The following is a 25,458-nucleotide window of genomic DNA, read 5'->3' as shown; positions in this document are numbered from 1 at the left end:
AACAATTCATTATCTTATTCTCTGCATAAAAAGCAAGCAGAATCTGCAAGCTCTAGTCAGCTTCTACAGTGAAATCGACTTGAAGAAAAAACAGTATCTTAGGAATTTAGTGAGAAAATAACAACGAAAATTTCTGCTCCAATGAGAGGGATGAAACCATTTACAAACTGAAGTCTGTAAGAAGTGCCATCCTTCCTCCTCTGCATTCAAATGGGTCCTACTTTCCTGCAGAGTGATAAGCAGAGATTATTTAGGAGGACCAGGTGAAGGACATGTTATGTGATCTATTGGCTGAGAGTCCAGACACAGGCAGAGTTCAGCCTCAAAGGAAGCATGAAAACTATGTATGAAGCAGCATATTTCCAAAATTATTCTGAATCAATTTCTAGTATTGGCAAAATCCTCCCTCAAGTTATCCTGTAAAAGTAACAATTAAGATTACTAAATTGGTCAAAGAGTACACAAGATTACAAAGCTTTGGTATATAAAATTCCTTTTTAAAAAACAAAGCAGTTAAATGACAATTTGCAAGTTAACTTCCCTCTTAAAAGGGCAAACAAAAAAAACCCAACAAACCAAGGCCTTTCAAAATACAGATACATGAAGATTTAAAAACAAGACAGTAATCTTTTCCATATCATCTGAGAAACAGTTATTGTTCCCACCTGTAAAATTCTGCCTCTTGTAAGACTCCCCAAACAGCAACCCCTCAAGCAGCCTCCTCCTTCTACAATGACTGGGTATGAGAAGCGAGCCACAACTTGTTTTTCTTTCAGATGCATGCATTAAGTAGCACTGACGAATTGCAATAATACACATACATCAGCCAAATATTTGAAGTTGCTATTAAAATGTCAGAAAAAAACCCCTCTGGATATTCCTGCCAATTCCTTCACATTAAAAGATACAGACTTGGTATTACGCTCAGTTCTGTATCACTAGCCAAAGTGTTTACCGATGTCCTGTAAGCCTAACATTAGAACCTATGTGCTTCAAAAAAATAAAGTACAGAAAGTACTAGTCAAAGAGCTCTTAGTGTCCCTTGCTATCAAAGTCTGTGGAGCCTGCTGCAACAGGTTTGTAAACAGAAGTGAAGAGATCATGTAGAAGTTCTTAGACTAAAAGCACAACTCCAAATTTGAACAGAGTTGCCTCTGCTGAATCAAGTTCAAATTTACCCCAGATAATTTAAAAAGCAAAATTGGCATCTGAGGCTTTCTAGGAGAAGGTTAAAATTGTAGGTCTTTCAAAAAAAGCATCCAAGAAAAACTGTAATATCATTGACCAGGATAGAGTCACTTCTGGGAATTAAAACCGTGAGTATGCTGTTCTTTGCTGTTGCTGCTGTGATGGTGGCTGTCCTTGCTGTTGCTGAAGACGAACCTGCTGGGAGTATGGATCCTCAAGAGATTTAACAAAGATAGTTGTTTTAGGCCCAGTTTTCCAGACAATACCATTTGAATCTATTACAGAGGACTCTACTGTGATGTTGTGGGTACCAAGTATCACAAAGTTTAACAGAAACTGAGTGCTGAAGTAGTCGTTGTGTGGTTCCACCCTCTGCTCCATTTCATTGGTCATGTTGTCAATAGGAATCTGAGAACACATGGAAGGTTAAAATGCCATTTTTTATAAACCTGTTAAAATAAGTTTTCTGCTCTCCGTTTGAAGGAGAGAAAAAAGAGAAAAATCTTTGTCCTCCATTTTCTTAAACCAATGCACGTGCATGTTTGAGACTGCTTGATGTGCTTTTTCATTGATGAATGAGTTTTTGTATCGATTCACAGAAGCAAGGTAGCTAACAAGGCTTTTTCTCCCTGAGGTTCTAGTTTTCCACAGAGTAATACGAGTCAGACAAACATTACACACCTCCTAGTCCTGTTCTTTTAGAAGCAACTGACTCTCTTTCCTTTTCCTCCTCAGAAAAAAACCCAAACAACAATACAAACAAAAAAACCAACCCCAAAAACCACCAAAACAGGCCTTTCACTAAATGTTACACATTAGCAGAACCTGAACTTCAGACACACAATCTTTGATAAAACTGTTGACTTGAATTTAATACATATCTCCTTAAGTGTTATTTAATTTGGACAGCCTGTCCTCCCTATTTCCATAAACAAACAAAAAAACCCCAACCTTAAAATGCGGATAAAGAAGTTCTAGAGACTATGCAGTAGAGAATAATCTACTCCTGCCTTTTTTTCCCTGTGGAGTTTCATATGATATACACCTAGGTAGAATTTTGCTGATCTCAAGCAGATTCCTAATGACTTGTTCTGAACATCACAAAGCTCCTTTTGTTTGGAAGAAAAGCTGTTACTAAAAAGGTATCAGGATACAGCAGACTTAAAAACCCCATATCCCTTCCATGCACTATGCCTGGCTCTGGCCAGTGCCTGAATGTCAGCTGTTAAGAGTGAGAGAGGATTACAGAAAAACCCATTCATCATTTCAACCTGAAAATTCTGCTAACCAGAGCCAAACAAAAGAGCACAAAAATACAGCAATAAAGCTCTAAGGCTCTTCCTGGCTCTATTCTATCCATACCTTATAATCTTGTCCAGATTTGCTCTGCAGCACTGAAGAGACGTTTAGACAGACGGATTGGATTTTACGGAAAAGGCCTGGTTTAGATCCATGCTGAACCACTCCTTCCACCTTTAGGGCCAATTGCTGATTGTTCTGTACTGCAATAGGTTCTGCTGGGTTCCTCGGAGATGGGGATAGAGCAAGCTGAAACACAAGAAAACAGACCAAAATGTAGTATTATGCCTCCAGAAAAGCAAACACAATTCAAGGATGAAACCAGAACACCTTCTTATAGAAAAATTTCCAAGGAGGGGTTTGGTAGGGAAACCAGCAAATAGAAACACAGAACTTATATCTGAGACTCATTACTATAATAATTAATAAGCATCATCAGCAATACCAGATGTGGTCTTTCTATCAGTTTCATTAATTGTGCTTCCTCAAAAGAACAGAAAAAAGTCTTCTACAAAATATCCACAGGTAAGTATATTAAGCTGAACAAAGTAGTAAAATGCAGTAAGAGTAAATATTAAAAATCTGAAGGCTTTCACTTTTCCCAGAAAAAAGGAGCCCTTGAGTTAAAAAAAAAAAAAAAGGACCACTGAAGGTCATATACAGCCATTCTTCCTCAGTCAGCTGATAAATATTACAATTTTCTTCCAAGATAGTAAACATTGCTTTTTAAAGGAAAAAGGAAAACAATACAAGTTTATAAAAGTTGCCTTCCCAGGACTAGAACATTATTTAGCTTTGCAGAATCAACAAAAATTCCAGTTAGATTTTATCTTTAAGGCTTTGCAATCAAAGAACTGAATCCTACTTGCATAAGTCACAGCCTGGTGATTCTTAATGATCATATGTACATATTATTCAGGTTATTCCTAACAGATAAACCCAGATGCTATTTGCAGTTAAGTATCATCACTAAAAATGCTGAAGCTTTGTGCCTTCAGTAAGGCTTTTCTCATGACATAAAGATGCTATAAAGAGAAATTTTAGGCCACATTTGAGCAGTACTTACCTTAATACTTGTAGACTGCAGCTTTTGAAAAAAGTACCTTTGAAATGAAAGGGGTACCTTCAACAATGCAATGACAGCATTACACAGACAAGCTGTATGCTGTAAGAAACAGAGCCAAACTATTGAGAAAAAAATGTCATTCATAGCACAGGAAAAAGACATGTACTTGAGATACTGAAACTGCAGTAATTTGCACTAGAAGTCCAGAAATATATTTATACAGTCATAGGATAACAGCCACTATGATGACAGTGACTACATTCAGCCTCTCTGTTTATGTTCTGCCCTTTATGAAGAAGGTATTCTGCTCTGAAAAGAACAAGGAGGCCAAGAAAAAGAAAAATCCAAATCATTTCAGTCCTAGTACTGGAGTCAGCAGAGCAGGATCTGCTTGAAACACTCATACACAAAACCCTCACAAACTCAAATAAACAACAATTCCCCTTCAAGCAAACAAGGCTGACATCTACCACAACTTAATGCACTGCAGTAATTAATTTTAAGGCTCCTGTCTACTCTTCCTTTCCCCACGGCACTATACCATCCTTCTGGCTCAGATGAGCAAAGGCAGTGCTACTGAAGTCATTGAGCTGCATTGGTACAGAGCCAGTGACAACTAAGTTTACAGGGTCTACCTTTGCTACATTTTACACAACTCATTCTTCTATTCTATTTGGAATCGGTAAGGACTGTTGAATTTAGAAACAAGGCAAATAGATGCCAGCCATGACAAATGAACTACCTTATTCCCATCAACACGCACTTCAGCTTTATGATGTTCACTAACAGTAAAAAACTAAACCATACTAGCCCTGTAAAGGAGTTTGTTATCAGCTCACGGTCTGCATTCAGCACACTTTACATTGTGTTCTCTGATGACCTGCACTGATAAGAGAAACACTATACTCGCAAAACACAATATTAACTGCCAACGGCTCAGTGACCAAAGCTAGGCTAGTCCTGGACCCTCCAGCATTGTGTGAAGTCAGGGAAGAATTCTTTCATGGCAACAGCATGAACAAAGAGAATGTGCTTCAGTATTTGCATGTGGTGAAAGATGTGACAGAGACTTGACACTGCTTTTAGGTATCTTATCAGCATCTGCTATATTCTTAGTATCAGAATTTTTAAAACATTAATCAGACCAGTAAGGTTACAGATGTCTTTGCAAACCTTTTTTGAAGTAGTTAGTCTCCATAGAGACCATTTGTGCCAGTAAGAGGTTATGTTAATTAACAGTGTGCTCTTCAATTTCTTGACTGCCATAGATATATGGAGTTGCCGAGTTTTTGGAACCTTTGTCTACAGAACATACATTTAAAACTGTTACTTGCCAAGTAAGACACAGGAGCATACTTCCTGTTGAGGGATTCCACTTCTTCCAGTACACGATTAAATACAGACATCATTCTTCTTTCATATTCACTCTCAACATGTGCTGTTCCATTTGAGCTATATTCCTGGAAACTAAATAATAAAGCTTTTCATTGTGTCTAACATACTTTCCTCATTGTAATGTGGGAGGCTTACTCCCAAACAAGTCCAAGACCATCCTCTGTGACAACTTGAAATCCATTAAGAAATAACTATGTCTTTCAAACTGTTTACTCTGTTTCATTATTATTTTTCCACTATAAGACTTGTCCTTTATATTTAAACCCTTTCTTAACTACAGCTTATACACCACTTTCTGTCCCCACCCTCTCTTACTTGAAGCACTTACAGGTCTAACAGACTCAGCATGCTTAATTGCCCTAGCTTTTATTTAAACCTGCAGTGTTTACAATGTTTTTAAAAGTCTCACAACTCAAGGAAGAGCAAGAACACCAGTCAGAGTTAAGACTAAATCTGGAGGTTTATAATCTCATGCTTCAAATACAATTCCATCTCCTAGATACCTAATGTTTTGAAATGAACAGCTCCATACTTTTTACAAGTATGATGAATACATCTTCTAAGCAATGCTTAATTTATAATGAGTAGGACAGTCACTCAGAATGTTCACTTCTATTTCCAGTTATAAAATCACACATTTAAGAAGATGTTTATCCACATTATCTTCCATTTAATCTCAGCCTGGGAGTTTTAAAGTGTGATTCAATTCATAGGTACTTCAATGTGATTTTCTAGTGGGTATAAGTTCACTGTTAAAGAAGAGCCAGAGGTGATAGATTTACATTAGAAGTTTAAACTAATTTAATGCATATATTTTCAGGACTCTGAAGGAAACTAATGTGCGCTTACAAGTGCAAACAGTAGGTATGGGAGCTAGTGCAGAATGACACAAGTTAAAATAGGTGGCTAAAGAAGAGATTAAAAGTTGTCTTAAATATAGACTTGCATTACAATAAAAAACAAGTCCAGTATAGTGTTCTCAAAACCAACATCAGTGTAGGATGCAGAACCCAAAACACAGTCCCTAGCCTGCCAAGTATAGCACAGCAGCAACAGGTCCTCAGGCCTGCCCAGAGTAGAACTAGAAGGGTCTACTGAGAAATTTCTGAACATTCTTTGAATTCCCTAGGCTTAAAGCCCCAAGGATTTAGAAATAAATAGCAAAGGAGTAGAAAGTTAACTATCAAACCTACCTCGTAGATTCTGGATCCAAAATCAGAGCTTCTATTGCATGTGAAATCAACAGGCAGCTCTGCTGTTGTCTGATATTAATACTAAGGAGTTAAAAGTCTTAAAGGTGGCACCTAAATCAAGAAACGCAGTATATTTGCTGGCACTTTTCCTTATTTCTCTAGCTTTTGTGAAGTAATCCTACAGTCATTACTCCTTTAGTAAACACAGAGCAAGAAGTATGAAAATCCCAAGTTTTATGCTGTTGCAATTTTTGTGTCATAATTTGTTCATAAAGTAATTCCAAACAATAGCATGGCAATGTTTATTGCCAAATAGGTTTTAAGCAATTGGCACCTAATTTTTATATTACTAACTGCTTCAAAATGACTTTGCCAGTCTTCATAGAAAAGAGGATTGTTAAGCTTCGTGCTGTCCACATGAGAAGGAAAGTGGACAAATTCTAAGATTTTAAAAGGATACAGTTCTACATTCCTTAGAGTTGCCGAGTCTGCATCAAAAGATGACTGATACAGATCTCCATACCGTGTAGCCAGGTTTCGGAATTCCTCCATTGAGTGTTTCATCTATAGAGACAATGTTACTAGTCAAAAAAACAAATCAAAGCAAAACAAACAAAATCCCACACATCTGGAAAACCACTACACCGTAACATACAACTGAAGGAATAAGACAACATATTCTGACAAAATACATAAAGTTCTTGCTTCTTCACACAGATAAAAATCACCAAAGTGACAGACTATTAACCACACGTTAAACAGATATTTGTCCTGTAACACAGCACTAACATACCCTCCTTGGGTTAAAAATAAAGCAAACAAAAGAGAAGTGGTAAATCAAACTGCTCTGTCTTTCAAAGACTACCCACTGATTCCTTCTTGCAGACTATGTGCACTTTAGAAGCAGACTGTGTTGGCATTCTGTACCGTGTCAAGTCAGTTGCCACCACTCAAAAGGAGCTGCAGTATGATCCTAAAGTATATATTCTTCCTTAGTGTAATCACAGTATCTGCGGTATTTCAAAACAAGGTGTGAAAGGTCTTGCTGCAAGTTTAAGCATACTGAGTGGCTTACTACACACATATTGTTGAAAGCTGTGCACGTGAATGTCTGATAAAACATACGTCCATGCTCAGCTTCAAAATACGGCCTGCTACAGGCAGACATTTTTATAGCTAAAGCAAAACCAAGGCCCACTATTTAGCAAAACTCTTCACTACCACTTTTCATTTCTTTCATCAGATATGTTTACTGAGAAGCAAAATGAGTGCCAGAGTCATAAACATAACTGCACAAGAGTGGAACAAGAACACATGCCTGGTTAGAGATGCGTCCACACCTTTGGAGATCATTTCCTGATGTCATAGCAATCGTTGTGGCAATAGCTGGTGGTGGACTTGTTTTTAGGCTGTTGCAGGTACAAATAAGTTGAGAAAAAGCTTGCAGAAGGTCAATCCTGAGTTTCACAAATCCACACTGAAAGCTCAGAGGATTAAGTGGCGTACTAGCAGCCTGAAACACAGCAATAGGAATGTTGGCAATCTAGGTCAAAAGCAAACATGATAAAAAAAACCACAAAACTTTGCAATGTCACTGAACGGTCTCATCAGACAAGTGAACCCTTCAGTTCAATTCTAAAAGCTGTCTTTTTAAAACTACGTTTAACAGATTTGCTCAATTTAAATCATACTGAATATAAACAACACAGAAGTTAGGTAATTACTAATCCATATTTCAAGCATATCACCCTTCCAACAAATGTGACTTAAGCTGTTACAATGCTACTAGGGCACCTATCTCCTCTTTTTCCAAGGCCAAGCCATTAGGTTTCAAGTGACATTAGTCCAGACAGTCCTTACCATAAGAGAGCGCACACTGAATTGGAAGGCAAACAGAAACACAAAGAACTGAAAAAGTGATTCTCTGTATCAGCCAGATGAGAAAGAATTGGCTAAAGTTACCTGCAGCAAGAGGAAGGGGTGATAACCTTTGATTTTTTTGGAGCTGTGAAATGGACAGGAACATGACAAAGGCGCTGAACCTTGCATTTGATGAAGGCAGAGACAAAGTTCAGTGACAACTAAGATCAGTTAATAAGAGAACTCCAGGTGGGTAGACATGCTGCTAGTGTTCAGAAACTATGGTTCTGTGAAACTTTGCTTCCTAAGAGCTTATCTGACTTGTAGAAGCATCTGTGACAGCTTAGGATATCCAGGAGGGGGTGAACTGCAGCATTCAAGATTTTATACTAATTAAGCCGAAAATCCACTACTTATTTTTCTTACACTGTTGGCTTTTGAGAACAGTACACTTTTTTCTTTAAGGGGGAAAAAAGGCATCAGCAAAACAAAGCACTGGGACCTTCTCTTACTCAGAGAATAGAAGTATGTTAAACTCATGCACGTCTTCTCCAGTGCTTCTTATTCTTCAACAGAAAAGGTCACTTCCGGAAGCAAGAAGTTACAACCCCTCCCAAAACCTTACTAAGAACCATTACTTTGCCGGCAGGAAAGCAACAAACTAGTTTCTCACAAAACATCACATCATCTGAGAACTGGCCCACTATTGACTAAAGTGAGGAAACATCAGCCAACTGCAACCACTTTAAACATATTGAGCTAGATTTCAACCAAAGAAATAAGGCTATTTCATCACTTGAGCCATTCAGCCCCTCTTATCTACCACTTTGGTTTCCCTTCTCCAAGGGCATAAAAAAATCCCTTTTGAATGGAAATTGTTCAGTTTATTCTGCAAGGGTGGTTTCAGAAAACCCTCTATGGAAGAGATCTTGCTGCACTGTAATTGCTCGACAGAGACTACATGCTTTTATAAAGTTCCAGTACTTATATCAGAAAATCCAGACATTTTTAGTAGCACAAATTGGACTTGATTCTTGTAAATGGAAGTACAATCTTGTCTCATTAATACTGCAATTTACCTTATCTGCTACCCATATAGCTGTGGGCAATAAATGAGTTATAATTCTTCTTTGAAAATGACAGAAAGAGTTCTTTGGCTCAGCCAAGTTCTTCAAACACCACCACTGGTTATCCACATATTTGGAGTTAGTGCTACTTAATCAATGTTATTTTAGTGCATTTTTCAAGTTCTGTATCGTCTCTAGATTACCAGCAGTGAAAAAATAAGCACAATGCTTCCAATGAGATGCATGTTCTGTGCCAGAAAGAGCAGGTCCTATTCAAAACCTCTGCTTATACAAGCAAGTACACCGTGAGACAGATGGGGAGTGTGGCCAATACGCTCTATGACAAGTCCCTGCCCTCCCTCTCCCACCTCTCATCCATAAAGTAATGGGACTTTTTTCCTCAAGTGGACTAACTCACACGAAAGAACATTTTGCATACAGCAATGCAAGACAGACAGTTGCATGTATACCAAGAAGGAACTGAGATATCTTCTGACAAAATCAGAAACGGTCTGAATATTTCATCATTCCTAAAAACTGGGCCGAGTGAACACGTGCAACAGATTTACCAGCACAGTGTCTTCCAGCTACAAAGCTGACAGCTACACAGGGTTCATCATATGTACTAATACTCTGTGGTACCAACAGTGCTGAGTCATGCTGTACACTGACACAGCAGCAACAGTAAAGCTGAAGTCAGAGGAAAGAGACAGCAAAAGTCTTCAGCAGTAAGACTATCATGTGCACTTTATGGCACTTTGCTCCCCTTTGAGGTGCCGAGTTCTGTAGATGCAAGCCGTGAGTGGCTCCTTTTACAGCTGATACACTCAAGCATGATTAGGAATTTGTCCAGAGCAATGCAAAAAGTCAGCAACAGCCAGCAATAAAACCCAGTAGCTAGCCCTCCAAAACCTGTACTCACTCTTCTGGACCAAAACAAACCACAAGGAAGGTATTGCACCCAGAAAAGCACTATGTGCAACATGCAGGAAGTGAAGTCAGCAGAGGACATGAGGACAGGAATCCTTCAATAGAAGAAAAAAAGAAAAAAAAAACCCACAAAACAAAAAACTCAAGGGAAAGGCTAATTAAATTACTGAATCACAGAATGACCTATTTAAGCAATTTATTCTCCTGCCTGTATTAAATTTTCACATCTAATTAGATGAGCCCCCCCCCCCCCCAACGTCTTCTAGATGTTAAGAGAAATCTTGAAACATTGAATTAAAAGCCTTATTCACTCAGCTAGCAAGTTAAAGACAAATCCTTCAGGAACAATGGAGCTTTCTCTCAGAGGACAAGGGTGTAAAATTTATGTCCTTCCTGCTTATTCAGGGACAGTTTATTAATAAACAGTAATATCTGAACTTTATTAAACACTAACATCTGAATTGTCATGCCACTAACAGTTCCAGTAACTGGGGGCGGGGGTGAAGGAAAAAAAAAAAAAAAGCAGCTTCATTCAAAAGACATGCAGAAAACTGTATGTAAAGATTTCTTCACGGAAACTAAAATATAGAAGAAAGTATTGTGTGAAGCTGGATCATCTTTTGTTAAAAAGGAGATTCACAGTAAGAACCAAAGGTCCATGTTCATTAATGCTTTTTTTGTTTACATTCACAGACATCATGCACACAGCTTCTTGCTATTTTTACCACTTCAGAGAAGCAGAAAGTATTTACATAAAAGCAGGTACTATCTGAATTCTGCTGATTTGATGAGATTGGATTGTCCTCCCTCCTCTTACTAAATTGGTGTTGCCTTGTTGTTCGGATTCCATAGGATCACACTGTCAAATACAAGGAAACATGAACTCAGCAGGAGAGAGGAAGACAATTAAATCCTTCTCCATAGCTGGAAAAGATAGCAGCCAATTTAGACAAATTCCCAGGCTTGACTATTACAGTAGCATTTATTCAGCCAAGACAAGGAGTGGAAAAATTTTTAAGTACTGTAACTTTAAAAAAGATCTGTCGTGTATCATATGATTTGACCAAGGCAGGAAGTCCGGGGAGGGAAGAAAAGAAAAAAGAGAAGTTTAGCTAATCACACTTAACTGAGCTACAGGATCTTCTCTCTAAAGATGCAGTGTTACAACTGGCTCTTCCCTGCAGTCCTCTCACAAAAAGAGTCTGGCAGATGTCAGACATCTTCTAAAACTCTTCGGAGGTTTAAAGAACAGAAACCAAACAGACCTGCTGCAGTATACAGAAACATCATCACTAAATTAGAAGATTATGTGCTAACCGTCAGTGACGCTATTCCTTTGTGATAGGATTTTAGAGCTTCAGCAATACAAGAAAGCGCTGAGCTGTAGTTGTCCTCCTGCAAACCTGTCAGACACTGTTCTGCATGGGAGAACTCCTTCAAGCTGTTCAGCCAGAAGTAGAAGTGTTCTGAAGCCACTTGAGTCAGCAGGCTTTGATACAGTTCTCTGGCCATGTCATGGTTGCCCTGTAATGAGAAGAATGTTTCTAAGAGGGAACATGAAAGAAGGCTGTGGGTTTCTACAAAACAAATACAAATAAGAGAACAGTAACATCTCCAGAACTAATCTTACTTTAAAAATACAAATCATAGAACTTCTTCCAATCATTTGATTATGACAATCCCAACAATAAAGAAAAGCACAAATGCTTATTTTATTGAAATATCAGCTTGTATAAAGTATAGTACTTATTTACACAAGATAATTCAACAAGATGAGAAACAAATACCAAAACTTACCTTTACCCCAGCATCTCATACAAGGGTTTCTACGTAATTCTAACCCCAGCTGTGACTTTACTGAGGGAAAAAGGGGAAAAAAAGGATCTTTTTCTTCCTTTCTCCACATTGAAGAAAGAGCAGCACACATCAGGAGGGCCTATATCACCTTCTAAAGAACAGCTAGACAATGCAGATTAGGCATGTGCTTAAGAAAGTATCACGTCATTACTTCCTTCTCAAATACTTCAAAAAGACAAGTGAAAAACCATCCTGATGGGATGACTGCCCTAAACAGCACATATCTGAATCAGCATTCCAGGGAATTAAGAGGGAAATTTTTCTTTTGCCCCCCCCCCCCCCGATTTCCTCCTCCCAAGTCCTACCATTTTCCTTACTTTCTTTTTCCAGTTCAAAGAAATCACCAGCATCCTTCCAACCACATAAACCAATTCTCCTCCAGGTATTTTCACTTACCATTCTGGAAGCCTGCCTTGCTATCCTGTAGGCTGTCCATCCATTGGAGGCATTCTCAAGCTGCTGTTTGATAACAGTTTTGACTTCTGAAGACAAAGCTTTCTGACTGGAAACAAATATCACTGTGGCAAGAGAAACCTGATGAAGAGCGGAGGGGTGAGGAAGAAGGCTATATTTCAGGAACTAAACAAAACAAGAAAAAGCCAGTTCTGTTTCCTAAACTACCAGAAATGATGTGCTTGCTTTTGGACTCAAAGCTATGTAGAAGATTATATATACATTTTAACTAAGGAACTTTTCTCAGCCATATATCTTTAAGTAGTTATGGCAATCCAAGTATTTCTTGTAGATGAAAGTCACTTTTACTTAAGAATCTTTACTGTGGCTTTTAACTGAGATATTTTGAATGCTCCAAATGAATTAACAGGAAGCTTGTAATTTCTTTCTTAAAATTCAAATTCATTTCCAAATAGATGTGATAAAAGTATTTTTCATCTCTCATAGTATATTAAAAGTCATGGCCATCAGAGTACCATACATAAGTTGAGCTAACTGCCATTTTGTTTTTCTATAACCATTATTTTACAGCTATCCCAGTAATTTCAATAGCTATATTTGTCTAAACAGTGCCATCTACTGGAAAATCTAATGGAATGCACTGCATAGTTCAGCTCCATCTATGAGATATTTCAACACTGAATACTGACATATGTAGTCAAAAGTTAAAGCAAAACTGAAAATAGTGGCTCTAGACTGGCACATCAACTTGGACATAACAAACAGCTTAGCTGCCTTTTTAAATAAAATCCATCCACAGTAGTTTATACAGACTTTATCCATCAAGGGCTATTCACCAGAAGGAGGTCTTACCAAGAGTTCCTGTTTTTTATCTGTGGCAGATCGTCCAATTAATTTATAGAGGTCCATTAGGTCTCCTAGCATCCCATCTGCTAAGACAGGCAGCTGCATGGCAATAGCTGCTAAACAGTGGCACATGAGAATCCTAGCAGCATCCTGGGCACTGTGCAACTGGGTCAGCAGGGATTCAACTACTGACTGGCTCAGGTGAGGACGGCACTTGACCAGCTTCACCATACAAGTTAATGTGATCTGCAATTCACACAATCAACAGGTACAATAAACACAATGTCTACTTAAAAATAAAAAAAGCCAGACACACTTATCTGCAAGTATCATTACAGAAATATAGATCTGGTATTTTCACAACCATGTACTCTACAAAAGATGAGATTTTTCTACGAGCCCAAGGCTCTGTCCCTGAGCTCACAGCACAAAAACATCACAAATTCAAGAAATTATAATCTTCTTTCTCATACCACCAGCCTTTACAGGTAAATAACTAGATAAAATTACTGGTAGCAGCTTATGAAGTGGGAAAATAGAAATAATAGTTTATAGAATTGTTGTAATCATGTACATTGCATCCCCATCTCCAAAAAGCAGGTTCTCGCCAAGATTCTCTTTGTCCTCCAGAGACATCTCCATCCCATGTTCAAGTTCATGTTTTATTACAGCTGTTCCTCTGAGGAATGCATTTTTTCTTCCACTTATTCTGGAGCTGAGGAGTTGCACTATAGTTGTGCTCAACTTCTCTACCGCTCTGAACTCCAATTATAGGCAAAACATAGAAAAAAAAAAAAATCTTCATTTTTTTCCAGTACATTACACTTGCACCAGAAAGGATGTGGTGCACACTAGCCTTTCTGTTATAGAAGCTATTACTATAACTTATAGCTGTGCTAGGGGAAGACAACAGTAACATCACCTTTAAGGTTGCCTGAGCTCCTGGACTGTCATCTTGACTACAAAGAACAAGAAGAGCTTCTAAGCCAAAAACTGCATCTTGCTCCAAAGGCAGAAGATCTAAGAAAAGAAAAACAGAGTAAATTAGTTCCCTGTCAAGTTTTCTGACCATAATTGGTGTAATGCTTGCACTGGTGTTGCAGTCATGACAGATAAGTATCTTCCTAATACTTCTGCCTCACCTTATTTTGATTAGAAACAATTCTGCCACTCCAAGTCTCAGGTAACTATTCAGCAGTCACACCAACTGTGACAGTTGTAGAGCGTGCATACATCTCTGGACTAAGACTTCTAAATGCCCTGTTATTCTTTTGCAACAGGCTTTGTGCAAAGAGTTTTCAAAGGTTGACAAACAATTCACTAATCTTACAGCAAAGCTAAGACAAGCATTTATTTAGCACGAGTTCTACTGTGCCCAGTAATTTTCTCTAAATTAGACGAATACGGAATCTTCCCAATCATTCATAAAATCATACAGAATATTGTCTACTAGCTTATAGTCCCCATTCTCCCTAACCAGCATGCAGGATCAGACAGATTTACAGACAGGGTCACAGACAATACATGTTAATACAGTTAATACATGTTGTGCATAAGCCTGACTGTAAACAGACACATTTCATTGTCCTTGCTTTCATTTACCTTTTTCCTGACAAGAGGCTGATATATTAGTCAGAATTCTCACACCATGAGCTGCAATGCCACGGTTATTGTGGTAACAGCACTCCTGTGCCAGTTTTACTAAATCAAATGATCTTGCAGTTGTAGCTGCTGTTCCTAAATAAAGACAAGGCAAACGTGACATAAAACAGCACAGTCCATAATTACGCCACAGATCTTTCCATGTACATTTCTGCAAAAAACCTACATTGACTTAGGATTAACTTTTTTTTTCCATATATTTAAAGGATAGGATGGAAACATATCTTTCTCTCTCCACACGCAAACAGAGATTCTCTCCTCCATTCCTAAACATCATACAAGTTAGACATACATGAGAAAGAATATTTGGGTCTAAAGGCTGATGTTTCAGGGTCTCAGAGAAATATTGCCTTAATATCTGATTAAAAAAAAGCTGGTGAGCATATTAAGACGTGCCAGAATGACTGAAGAGGATGTACTCCACTTCCACAGCCCATGTAGTTGGGCTCATAATACTCATTAGGGCTGTGTGGCTTTCAAGAAGAAAAAAGAAAACAGTATAATCACCATTTTAAGAACAAGACACCTTGAATCACTTTAAAATGTCTACTTTTTCTCCAAAATATAGTCACAAGGCAGAAGGTTCATCTGGTACTGAAGCAGGTCATTCCCACAAACGCGGCATAGCTTCACTGTGCCACGGTAATATGCCAGCCCATTAACTCTCCATGCTACTCAAAAACCATGCAAATCCATGGTTTCAAAGCACCTTAAGCAGAATGCAGGTCAGCCATTTGAGAGGCATCACATTTCTTTGTTTTATGAAGAGAAGTTGAAGACCCAAAGGTAAAAAACCCTTTCATATAGTATATTACCCCAAAAATCCAGAACAAAATCTTAGGCCATAACTATTCATGGGTATACAGCATTCTATTTTAAGTTTACATACGATGAACACAGTCTCTCAGCTGTGTTTTGAAGTTCAAAAATAGTTTAAGAATATGCTACAAAGTGTTTAGATGAAACTGATTAGCAGTAGGTAGCCAACCCATTATAAATGTCAAAGATAATCATCTAATCTAGTTTTCTTACCTGGAGCACTGCTGAAGTACTGTTTAATGGCAATGGTCCCTGATAACGTGGAAAGAACAGATAGCATGCCCAGTTTCAAGCTGTCATAAGGAGTGTGAAGAGCAGATTCACAGAGTGCCTAAAGATTAGCAGGAGAAAAGATAGAGGGAAGGATGTCCCATCAGCTATCTGTATTAAATGTTTAGTTGCCCTTGTCTGTGAAAAGTTTTGGGAGTCAAGATTTTTCCACAGAAAATACTATACTGAAATCAAAAGTTAGTAGTCATGTCCTGAAGCATCTATTTTAGTAGACTTGAGTACATGGCTTGCAAAAAAAGGGACAGCGGGTCTCATACACTAGGAAAAGCCAATTATAAGTCATTTACTAATTAAAACAAAATCAGTGGCAAAAATATTACCAGGTGTCATTGATCAAATATTGCAAAAGATTTTAAGACAGTTCTCCAGTCTTAGAGGTATACTGATTAGTTTGCCTTATAACAATATGCAGGGTTTTATGTAAGTATACATCTCTGTAGAGCAAAGTTTCAAGTGTCATTTCCTTTAACAGTCCTGGTGTCCAACAGAATACAGTTTAAGTTTCTTGATAAATATCTTAAAGCATATTTTATTTTTTAACTCATGTATAGTAGAGCTCCTGTCAAACTTTTGTCCCTTTTGCCAGATCTTCTCAGGCCTTATCACATCTAGACTGGAATAATGCACACTGTTTTCAGATTCGCTATGCCAACACTGTCCACAATTTAGTCATTCGCTGGTTTTGGAGGCTTTTTTAGTCAACAAGAGAAAGCAATACAAGACACAAATGGAAAATGTAAGTAAATTCTGCCTCAGAGAGTGCCAAAGCTGAACAATAACATCCAGTAACTGAATAAAGAAAAACAATAACACAGAATTAGTTCCACAGAACAAATAAAAACCCCATATATTGTTCTTACCAGGCATACATGCTCTTGAATGGTGTAAGGGTTAAATTCTAAATAAATTTGTAATTTGTACTGTCCTGGTTTCAGCTGGGATAGAGTTAACTGTCTTCCTAGTAGCTGGTACAGTGCTATGTTTTGAGTTCAGTATGAGAAGAATGTTGGTAACACTGATGTTTTCAGTTGTTGCTCAGTAGTGTTTAGACTATAGTCAAGGATTTTTCAGTTTCTCATGCCCAGCCAGGGCACCTGACCCAAACTGGCCAACAGTGTATTCCATACCATGGGACGTCCCATCTAGTTTAGGAACTGGGAAGGGGGGGGCGGGGAATCGCTGCTGGGGGACTGGCTGGGTGTCGGTCAGTCGGCGGGTGGTGAGCAATTGCCCTGAGCATCATTTGTACATTCCAATCCTTTTATTACTACTGTTGTCATTTTATTAGTGTTATCATTATTAGTTTCTTCTTTTCTGTTCTATTAAACCGTTCTTATCTCAACTCACGAGTTTTACTTCCTCTCCCGATTTTCTCCCCCATCCCACTGGATGGGGGGGGAGTGAGTGAGCAGCTGCGTGGTGCTTGGTTGCTGGCTGGGGTTAAACCACGACATGTACCAACGTAATATTTTGCTAATCCACTGAATAGTATGGCATCAACAGACAGAAGAAGATACAATGATTAGGGTTGAAAATGAGTCTTGATGTCTCCCAAGACACTGATGTTTTACTCCAGTGCTATTAGGTCACCACTCACAGAGCACATTTGAAACAGTAACTATGAAGCATGCCAGGAGCACAGAATTAGCAGGATGGACTGCAGCTGCTTGTTACTTTCGCAGTCAGTAGGAAGACTGCTCCAAGCATCAACAGCGGCAGCTTCTCAAGCTGATGTCTAGAAATCAGTGAAGTCTCCACAATTGAAAGACCAAGCCTCCTATCTGACCTACACAAACAGACCCAAAATGCTGAAGAAGTTAACATTGCTGAAACTCTCGTTGGTAAAAAGATACAAGAAGCAGGCTGAGAAAAGGGGGGTCTGTTCCAGTCCCTGTTGTATAAACATTACAAAGTCATTTAAATATATGGGAAAGAGTTGCCCAACTCAAATTGTTGACTTTATATTTCAGAAGTCAAAAAAACTCTCGTTACTTCTGCATGCCATTCAGCAAGCAGTAACAAGCTTCAGTCAATTAATTTTGTTCTAACCCAGTCACTGGTTTAGTTCCAACATTAACGGAACTTTTTCCTATGCATTTCAACCATAAGGACACCTACTTTAAGACACTACATAACGATGAAAGCCGTGTTATCAACGTCTCTCACTTGTATTGAGATAACTACCAACATTATGACAATGCCATAATGGTATAGAGTAGCATTTTGACTGCAAAGAATCCATAAACCATTAAAGCAATCCCTTAAAATTCCTAAAAGAAAATGAATTTCTGGTATTAATCCATTATGAAGAATAAAGTAGTTCACTAAAACAAAAACATTTGCACACTCCAAATCATCTTAGCTGAGAATCGGAGACAAAGCAAAACGTGCTTTTTCTCACGATTATTAACAAAAATCCAGTTTTTCCTCCCAGCTACTTTATGCTCCAACAGCACATAGCAAAAGTAGCTTCCAAGAGTAGCAAAACCAAAGACAACCCAGAAAAGTAGAGCTATAAAGCTGTGCCATTAAATTCATGAAAAATTTACTTTGCCATTAGTCTAACCTGTAGTTATTTTCTATAGTCATTTCTACCAGAAAAAGGGAAAGAAAAAATGTTCATATGCAACTGCAATTGAAAGAAAGCAGTAATACTATCTACAATTTAACAACTGTTTCCCCAAATAACACAGATGCACTATAAACACCTTCTAGGGTCTCAGTCATACAACAGGAGTCACAAGGATACTATTGAAAATGAGCCATTAATCCTAAGAAATGAAGTAAAAATTACATTTGTCCTTTCAAGTATAGTTTGCTGGATGACATGCTTTGACAAATGCCAGAGAGACTCTGTGTTACATGAGAGCATTAATACATACTCAGTATTGTAAGATTAATGTAAACATTCAGCTCTCATGCCTATCATCTTAGATGAGTTTGTCAGATGGAAAAATTACTTCCTTACTGTAAGAAGACCTACAACATGACACATGCCTTTCCTCAGTTATAATACTTCAACTTTGATCCTTATGGGTCAACCTATCCAACTCCAGATATTCTATGATTCTATAAACTGTTCATTAATACTTGCCTACTCTGCATGGCAGAGTAACCTAACTTATGGATATGGAGATGTATGTTCTTCCTTCCTTTACCTCCCAAAGTGTTCTTCTGGAAAGAATTCTACAACTAATTGCAAAGTTTCATAATAAACTTTAGCTTAAAAATGTATAAACCTGAATATTTTCTCTGCTCCATGTATGTGGTGTCTTGTTGGCCAACAACTTTAAATCTTGAATTGCAAGCCTCTTCACAGCCTTCCTGGGGTCATTCTTCAAGTACTGCAACAAAAGCTGGATCTGCAACAAAGTAAATTCATTGTTTAAGAGAGACGCTACTAGAAGGAAGCCTTTTCAAAAATACTCATAAAGAAATTTTGAGCATACTCAGCCAAAACTATCTTGCCTTATCTGTCTGATCACTTGCCACATGGAAAAGCCCCTACTTAAGCTGGTATGCCATGGCAACCTAAAACAGTCTGACAGCCTATTTCTACCACCCTGCTCTCCTTGTTCACGTACCCTTCTCTACATCACCCTGCATACCTCAGAGCCTTCAGTCCTGTTTCAGCACTCACAGAAATGCCAAAAAAAACCTCCAAGAAGCTCAGGAAACACCTTATACTGTCATTATGCTATTAGCAAGTATTCTGGGCATTTGATGCTAATTCAGGTGTCTGCATGATCTGCAGTTAACAGATAGCAACACAGAGATACCTTGTATGTCTCAGTAGTTGCCAAAAACAACCCCCAAAACCCAACCAAACAAAAACAACCCTTACCACCCCCTCTGAAGCATTTATCTCAAATTAAGTGACACTTAACTGCATGTCCTTTGTTGTGTTCATTTCCTGCAAATTTACAGAGATGGAATAGCCAGCACATGAAAAAGTATGAACAAGCCAGCCATGGTTTTGCTCTCCATCCCCACCCTGGCTACATCACTTTTAAGCAGCATTGGCTGTTGTGTTGCAGAAATACAGCCTAAATCGCCATGCTTACCGCCATTAAAAAAAAAAAAAAAAGCACATCAAGTGTTCTAATGTTTCAGTTGGCTTAGATTTAGTACTATCAAAAGCATCCTCTGAAATACAGAAATCAGCCATAGCAAAAAGAAGTTTCAGACAGATCAATGCCATTAGTCTAACAGTAACAGACACCAGCCTTCCATAGCTGTACAGGATTGAAAGAAAACAAATAGATTTTCATGACTACTTTACAAGGATTAGTTAGATGAATCTGAAATGTCACTGTGTTCAGACCTGCTATATAAATTACGTCCATAAAGCACATTATCAGAACATAAAAGCATTGTATTTTTCCATCACTGCTTTTCCACAACTTGGCTTATAGTCCTAAATTATAGCAACAGATTAAAATTCCTCAGAGTTCTTCAAGAAATACTTTTTTAAATGCACTCTGTGCTATTGAAATACTCATTTGCTTGCATGCAAGGAAGGCAAAAGGCATACCCCACAACCCAAGAGAATATACAGCAGTGAGAAGTGAAGCCTGGGTTCTACAGGTAAGAAAATGTTTTCAGGAGAAATCAGGGTATTTGCTTTCCTAAGTGCTGATTGATTCTAGTTGATTTCAATCCCAGTTGATTTAAAGGAAGACAGGTTATATATGTAAAGAAGGGTTCCTGTGTTTGATGGAGTTATCTGAAAATGGGACCAAAGAGGGCAAAAAAAATTAAAGTAGCAGCAGTTTTCAGGGTATTCTTTCTCTATAGCACATAGAACCAACCATCCTAGCATATCCACCGTGATTTATTTTTGGCATCAGCTAGCATCTGAGGTTTTTTTAAATGTACTTTGTACTTTAAGTTGAAGGAATTAATTAGGAAGAATTACCTGTTTAGGAATGTCAACCAATGAAGAAGCAGCAAGCAGAGTAAAGGTGTGCAGAGTAACAATGACCATCTTGGTAGAGGGATATGATGTTACCAGCTGCTGAAGCAGTTGCCGGGAGCTGGAGGCCAGGCTAGCATCATGATGCATGTGCTGTAGAATAGGTATCAACTTCAATTTCAAGTCCACAGGTGTGGCCAAACCTGCAACAAGGAAGAGAAACTTAGGCAGAGTGTTAGTCCTTTGTACTGCTTCTGGCAGTATTGAGGCACACAATACATCTGCATTGCTACCACTGCTGAATGCAGATTGTGCAGACACCTGCATTAACTTCAAATAACTCATCTACCAGCTAGCAGCATAACAACAGTGGTATCTAGCACTTTCATGGTTCTTTGAGAAGGTTGCTCCTTGCTTCATTACAGGTAACACACGTATTAACTCATCCGAAGCAACCTGTGATAGTCTATGTAAGTTTATTCATCGTACTATAGATGAGCTTTTATTCTTTACCAAACACGTGTTTTGGAAACTTGGATTTAAGAGGACACAAGAGATAGCCGTTATATTATTGGTTAGCTAATTTAATTTAAAAACTGGAATCATCTGACGATAAGGGCAACAGCATTCTGATATCTGATATTTACATATGGATAATAAAGAATTCTCAGAGAAATTAGAGCTTTTCCCTTTTATTATTCAATATGCATATGTACCTTGAATCATCTCACTGATTTTATTACATATTCCAGCAGCAAAATCCCTGTAGAGAAAAGATAAAGTACCAGGTGAAATGAAAAATAAACAAATAAATAATTAAAAATAAAAATCAACTGACTACCAAACATTGTGTTTTAACAATAAAAACTTTCAAAAAAAGAGTGCTTGCCAAGACCTAAGTTGTTTTAGAACCCCTGCACATGGGCATGACCAAATGATAAAACGGAAGCTTTAAATAAAAAAAAAGTATCGAAGTGACAAGTAGCACTACCTTTTGTTCCCTAATGTAATTCCTGTAAAATAATCCTTGATTAAAGCTGCTATTCCACTTTGCGTTCCCATATTTATGATCTTCTCATTACTATTTTAGAAAGAAAAAAATTAAAATCTATTAAACCTGTATTCAGATTTCTTTACAATACTGCTATCACACATAATTAAATGTTTTGCTATAAATGACATGGTTAGCACTACAGAAGGAAATATTAAGGTTTGTGAATGCCAGTGTCAATGGAGTTTCCATTCTCTGTAACATGAAAAACTGAAAAAAATTACATCTTACTTTGATTGTGCAGAAAAGTTGGCAGCAGCAAATATAGCAGCTTCAACTTCCACATTATCATGGGAATCCAAACTCTGACGAATACTGTGATGTGCATTCTTCCTTTCTGGAATAATAGATGCCATGCTGCCCAACATCCTACAAAAATAAATCGCAGCAAATCAGGAAGAACAATGATCATGAAGAAATGCAAGATGAAACTAAATAGAAACATAAAAGGACTGATTAAAAGACTATTTTTATATGAATTTGTGCTCTTACGTGTCTATTACAGAAACAAATGCTAAAAGTAGGCATATATTTAAAAGGTAACAAATTTTGTCATGTGGGTTGTATCAGTGGTTTAATAAAAAATTAATTATATTGTGATACCTTTTAGCTTGAAATGGGCACAGTGAGAAACGTACCAAGAATTCTTATAAAATTACAAGTGTGCTATGGCACTGGGAACAAGTATTTAAGATGCTTTTACATTCCAGCTCTGGTATCAATACGATAGATTTAATACTAAATGTACTGATGGCTATTTTCAGACACACATGTACACATCATGGGATATAAATTCAGAAATGTGGTAGTTTAGGGGGATTAAAAAAGCATTTAGAGAACTGTTTCCACCCTTTCTATCCCTCTTCCCAATTAAGACTGCAGAAATAAATAAGTGACAAATGTCTGAACAGTCATAAATTTTAACCGCAAGAACGCAAAGTTTCTAGAGTGTTACCATGATCAAGCAAACAGATATCTGACTTTCATCATCTGTTTCTAAGATCTTTCGTGATATGAGAAAAGGTTATCACTGGGAACAGCGCAATACCTTTTGTATAACTACTAAAAAAAGAGCAAATCAATCTATATTCTGCTAAGAATATCTCAAACATACTTTTCAGACATATTTAGCATAATCCAATTAAAAGAAGAACGAATGCAGGATTTGCACTGACAGTAATTTTTAGCAAGAGTTCTATGCAAATATTTACACATAGTTATCTACCAATAAAATTTCACAGACACAAAGCTTTGTTTTAGCAAATCTTTCTTTCAGCATGTTCTTTCTTACTGACACTACTTAAGGACAAAAATAAATCAACTGAAGATTTTAATCTGAAACTGCTGAAACACCAGCCATTTTAACCCTTCACTTGATGCATCCTGTGAATTGATTAGTAATTTAAGTATTTTTTCAAACTGAGCAGATTCCTGGGACTTCTAGTGGTCTGTAAAGATAGCCCTCAATACCGGTCAACAACTGCAATCTTATGTTAGAATACTAAAGTGGAACTACATGAAAACATGTAGATATATTGTATTTACAGAGTTCAAGACACCAGAGCATGAAATCATAATCTCAAATGAAATATCAAAAGAAGAAAGAAATGGATCTAACTCTCTGGGTTACGCATACAACAGATTCATGTTTCTTCTCTTCAGTACACAAAATTTCAATGCTGCAAATTGTTTTGCCCAGAGCCATCCACAAAATTCTCACCATCATAAATGGTTCTTCTGATCACAGAGCCTTATCGTTCACCTCCTTTAAAGACAGATGTCTTTGCTTTTAACTCTATGAGCAATGTGCAAGACGCCTCCTACATTTCATTCACGGTAGCTGCAGATTTTGCTATTCCAGACCAGCATACTAATAAAGAGCTAGACATTTTAAGTTAGGTTCATTTATGTAATACATACCGAAGTGTAATAGCCCGAGCAACTGGATCATTGCTATGAATTACTGAGAACACTCTTTTGACGAACTCATCCACATTTAGGATCTTCTCTAAGTGCTTCTCACTCTGCTGAGTAACTTTTAGCACACACAGCCTCAGGAAGTTGTTTCTATTAGAAGACACACACATTTCTCTATCAGGCTGTTTTATAATAATAATTCAAACACTTTATTTAAAAAGCTTCCCAGAGTAAATTAAAACAAGGAAAGGTCTATGCTTTAGAAACATCGTATTTAATTAGACTGATATAGTATTTAATTAGACTGGTATAGTTAATATAGACTATTAACGCACTATTGTTTTATTTTCTAGTACAGTTAGTGTTGAATTTAGGCCGACTCCAGGGAAATGAACCTGCTGACACCAGTGAGGAGGACTGTAAGCAGATGCCTGTTTTGTGCACACTCAGGGATCTAATTCTGCTAGAAAACCATGTCCAGGACTAAGACAGAAAAGTCTAATTGCCATTGCCAGGTGTAAGTGAATTTTTTTTCCTTCCTGAAGCCAACAGTGAAGATTCCACAACAGCAACAGATAACTTTGTAAGCTATTACAAAGTAGCTCCAATTCCATCACATTTAGACATCAGGCACTTGAAAAATCTATACTTTGGACTTTGTTATTAACATTCCTTAGACATGGAATTTGCACATATGATCATCCATCTATTTATTAATTATGAATTTGAACGTGCCTATGAAGCAGAATTTATACCAGTGAACTTAAACCAGTCAGCAAGTGAATCCTCAAATCAGGACAGATGGAAAGGAACTGTGTCGTTGATCGCTCACAGCCACTTAAGGCCACTAAAGACGGGGAAAGCAAGCTCCAATCAAGCACAACTTGTCCTCAATAGAAAAGGTACCACTGTGGTATTATCAGGCAAGCAGAAAAACCCCACGGCTGCCCAGGCTCCGATGCAGCAACACTCCAAGACACAGTGCATTACTACGGATAAGAGATTTGAATAGATAGAAACTGACTGATGCTACTTACCCCACTCTGAAAACATCAGCTAGCTTTAGGAAAGCTGAATTAATGAGAATAGGGAAAGGATATTTCTGGAAGAGCCTGGGAAAACGAACGACGGCTTCGCACTGCTCCCCGAGTTTGCCAGACCTGAGGCCTAAACAAGACAACAATGACTGCTGCAGATACCGATGCTCCTTCACAGCCAGGTCCTCCCTCTACCCCCCGCTCGCCGTACAGCGGTAAGAAAACAACGCTCCCAGCCGCTGGGGACCGAAGGACGGGACGAGACCGCCCCCCACAGCGCGGCGGCAGGCAGAGAGCGGGCGCCGACGGCCCTAACGGCAGCCCCAGCCCCGCTCCCCAGGCCGGCGACAACCTCGAGCCCGCCCGGCCTCACCTTTGTCCAGCTCCATGAGGGCGGAGTTGGCGTCCAGCTCCTGCTCGCCGTAGCCCGCATCGGCCAGGAAGGACTTGGCGCTGGCAGCCATACCGACCCCCCCGCCGCCGCCGCCGCCGCCGCCCCGACCCCGGCCCGCCACTCGCCGCCCCTGCGCCAGCCACGCATGCGCAAACACCCTCCCGCCACCTCAGCCCAGGGGCGGCCGCACCATCGCCGCGCGACTTGTGCGCAGGCGCGACGCCCGGGCGCGTGCGCGCGTCAGCCGCCACACCGGC

The 25,458-nt window shown here is 38.5% G+C and overlaps 1 protein-coding gene across 2 annotated transcripts; it reads right to left on the bottom strand.

Moving 5' to 3' along the window:
- Nucleotides 1-476: 476 nt before the first annotated feature.
- Nucleotides 477-25,301, bottom strand: INTS7 (integrator complex subunit 7). 2 transcript variants are annotated; one of them, XM_069800187.1, is made up of 21 exons: nt 25,181-25,301; nt 24,808-24,937; nt 23,774-23,920; nt 22,085-22,222; nt 21,794-21,883; nt 21,519-21,565; nt 20,806-21,005; nt 19,127-19,249; nt 15,810-15,927; nt 14,718-14,852; nt 14,038-14,135; nt 13,122-13,361; nt 12,252-12,389; nt 11,316-11,522; nt 7,460-7,654; nt 6,602-6,705; nt 6,142-6,210; nt 4,888-5,020; nt 3,554-3,652; nt 2,551-2,736; nt 477-1,596 (listed from the first exon to the last, which is right to left on the bottom strand). In XM_069800187.1, exons 1-21 carry the CDS (start codon nt 25,269-25,271, stop codon nt 1,309-1,311), a joined length of 2,976 nt encoding a protein of 991 aa, XP_069656288.1. In that variant the 5' UTR covers nt 25,272-25,301; the 3' UTR covers nt 477-1,308. The 2 variants fall into 2 exon arrangements, with proteins under 2 accessions (XP_069656288.1, XP_069656289.1); XM_069800188.1 differs by lacking the exon at nt 21,794-21,883.
- Nucleotides 25,302-25,458: the final 157 nt, after the last annotated feature.

This window comes from Haliaeetus albicilla, chromosome 13, assembly GCF_947461875.1.
Source record: "Haliaeetus albicilla chromosome 13, bHalAlb1.1, whole genome shotgun sequence".
Taxonomy (NCBI): Eukaryota; Metazoa; Chordata; class Aves; order Accipitriformes; family Accipitridae; genus Haliaeetus; species Haliaeetus albicilla.
Note: the sequence above shows the minus strand (reverse complement) of the source record. Positions and strands in the feature narration are given on the sequence as shown.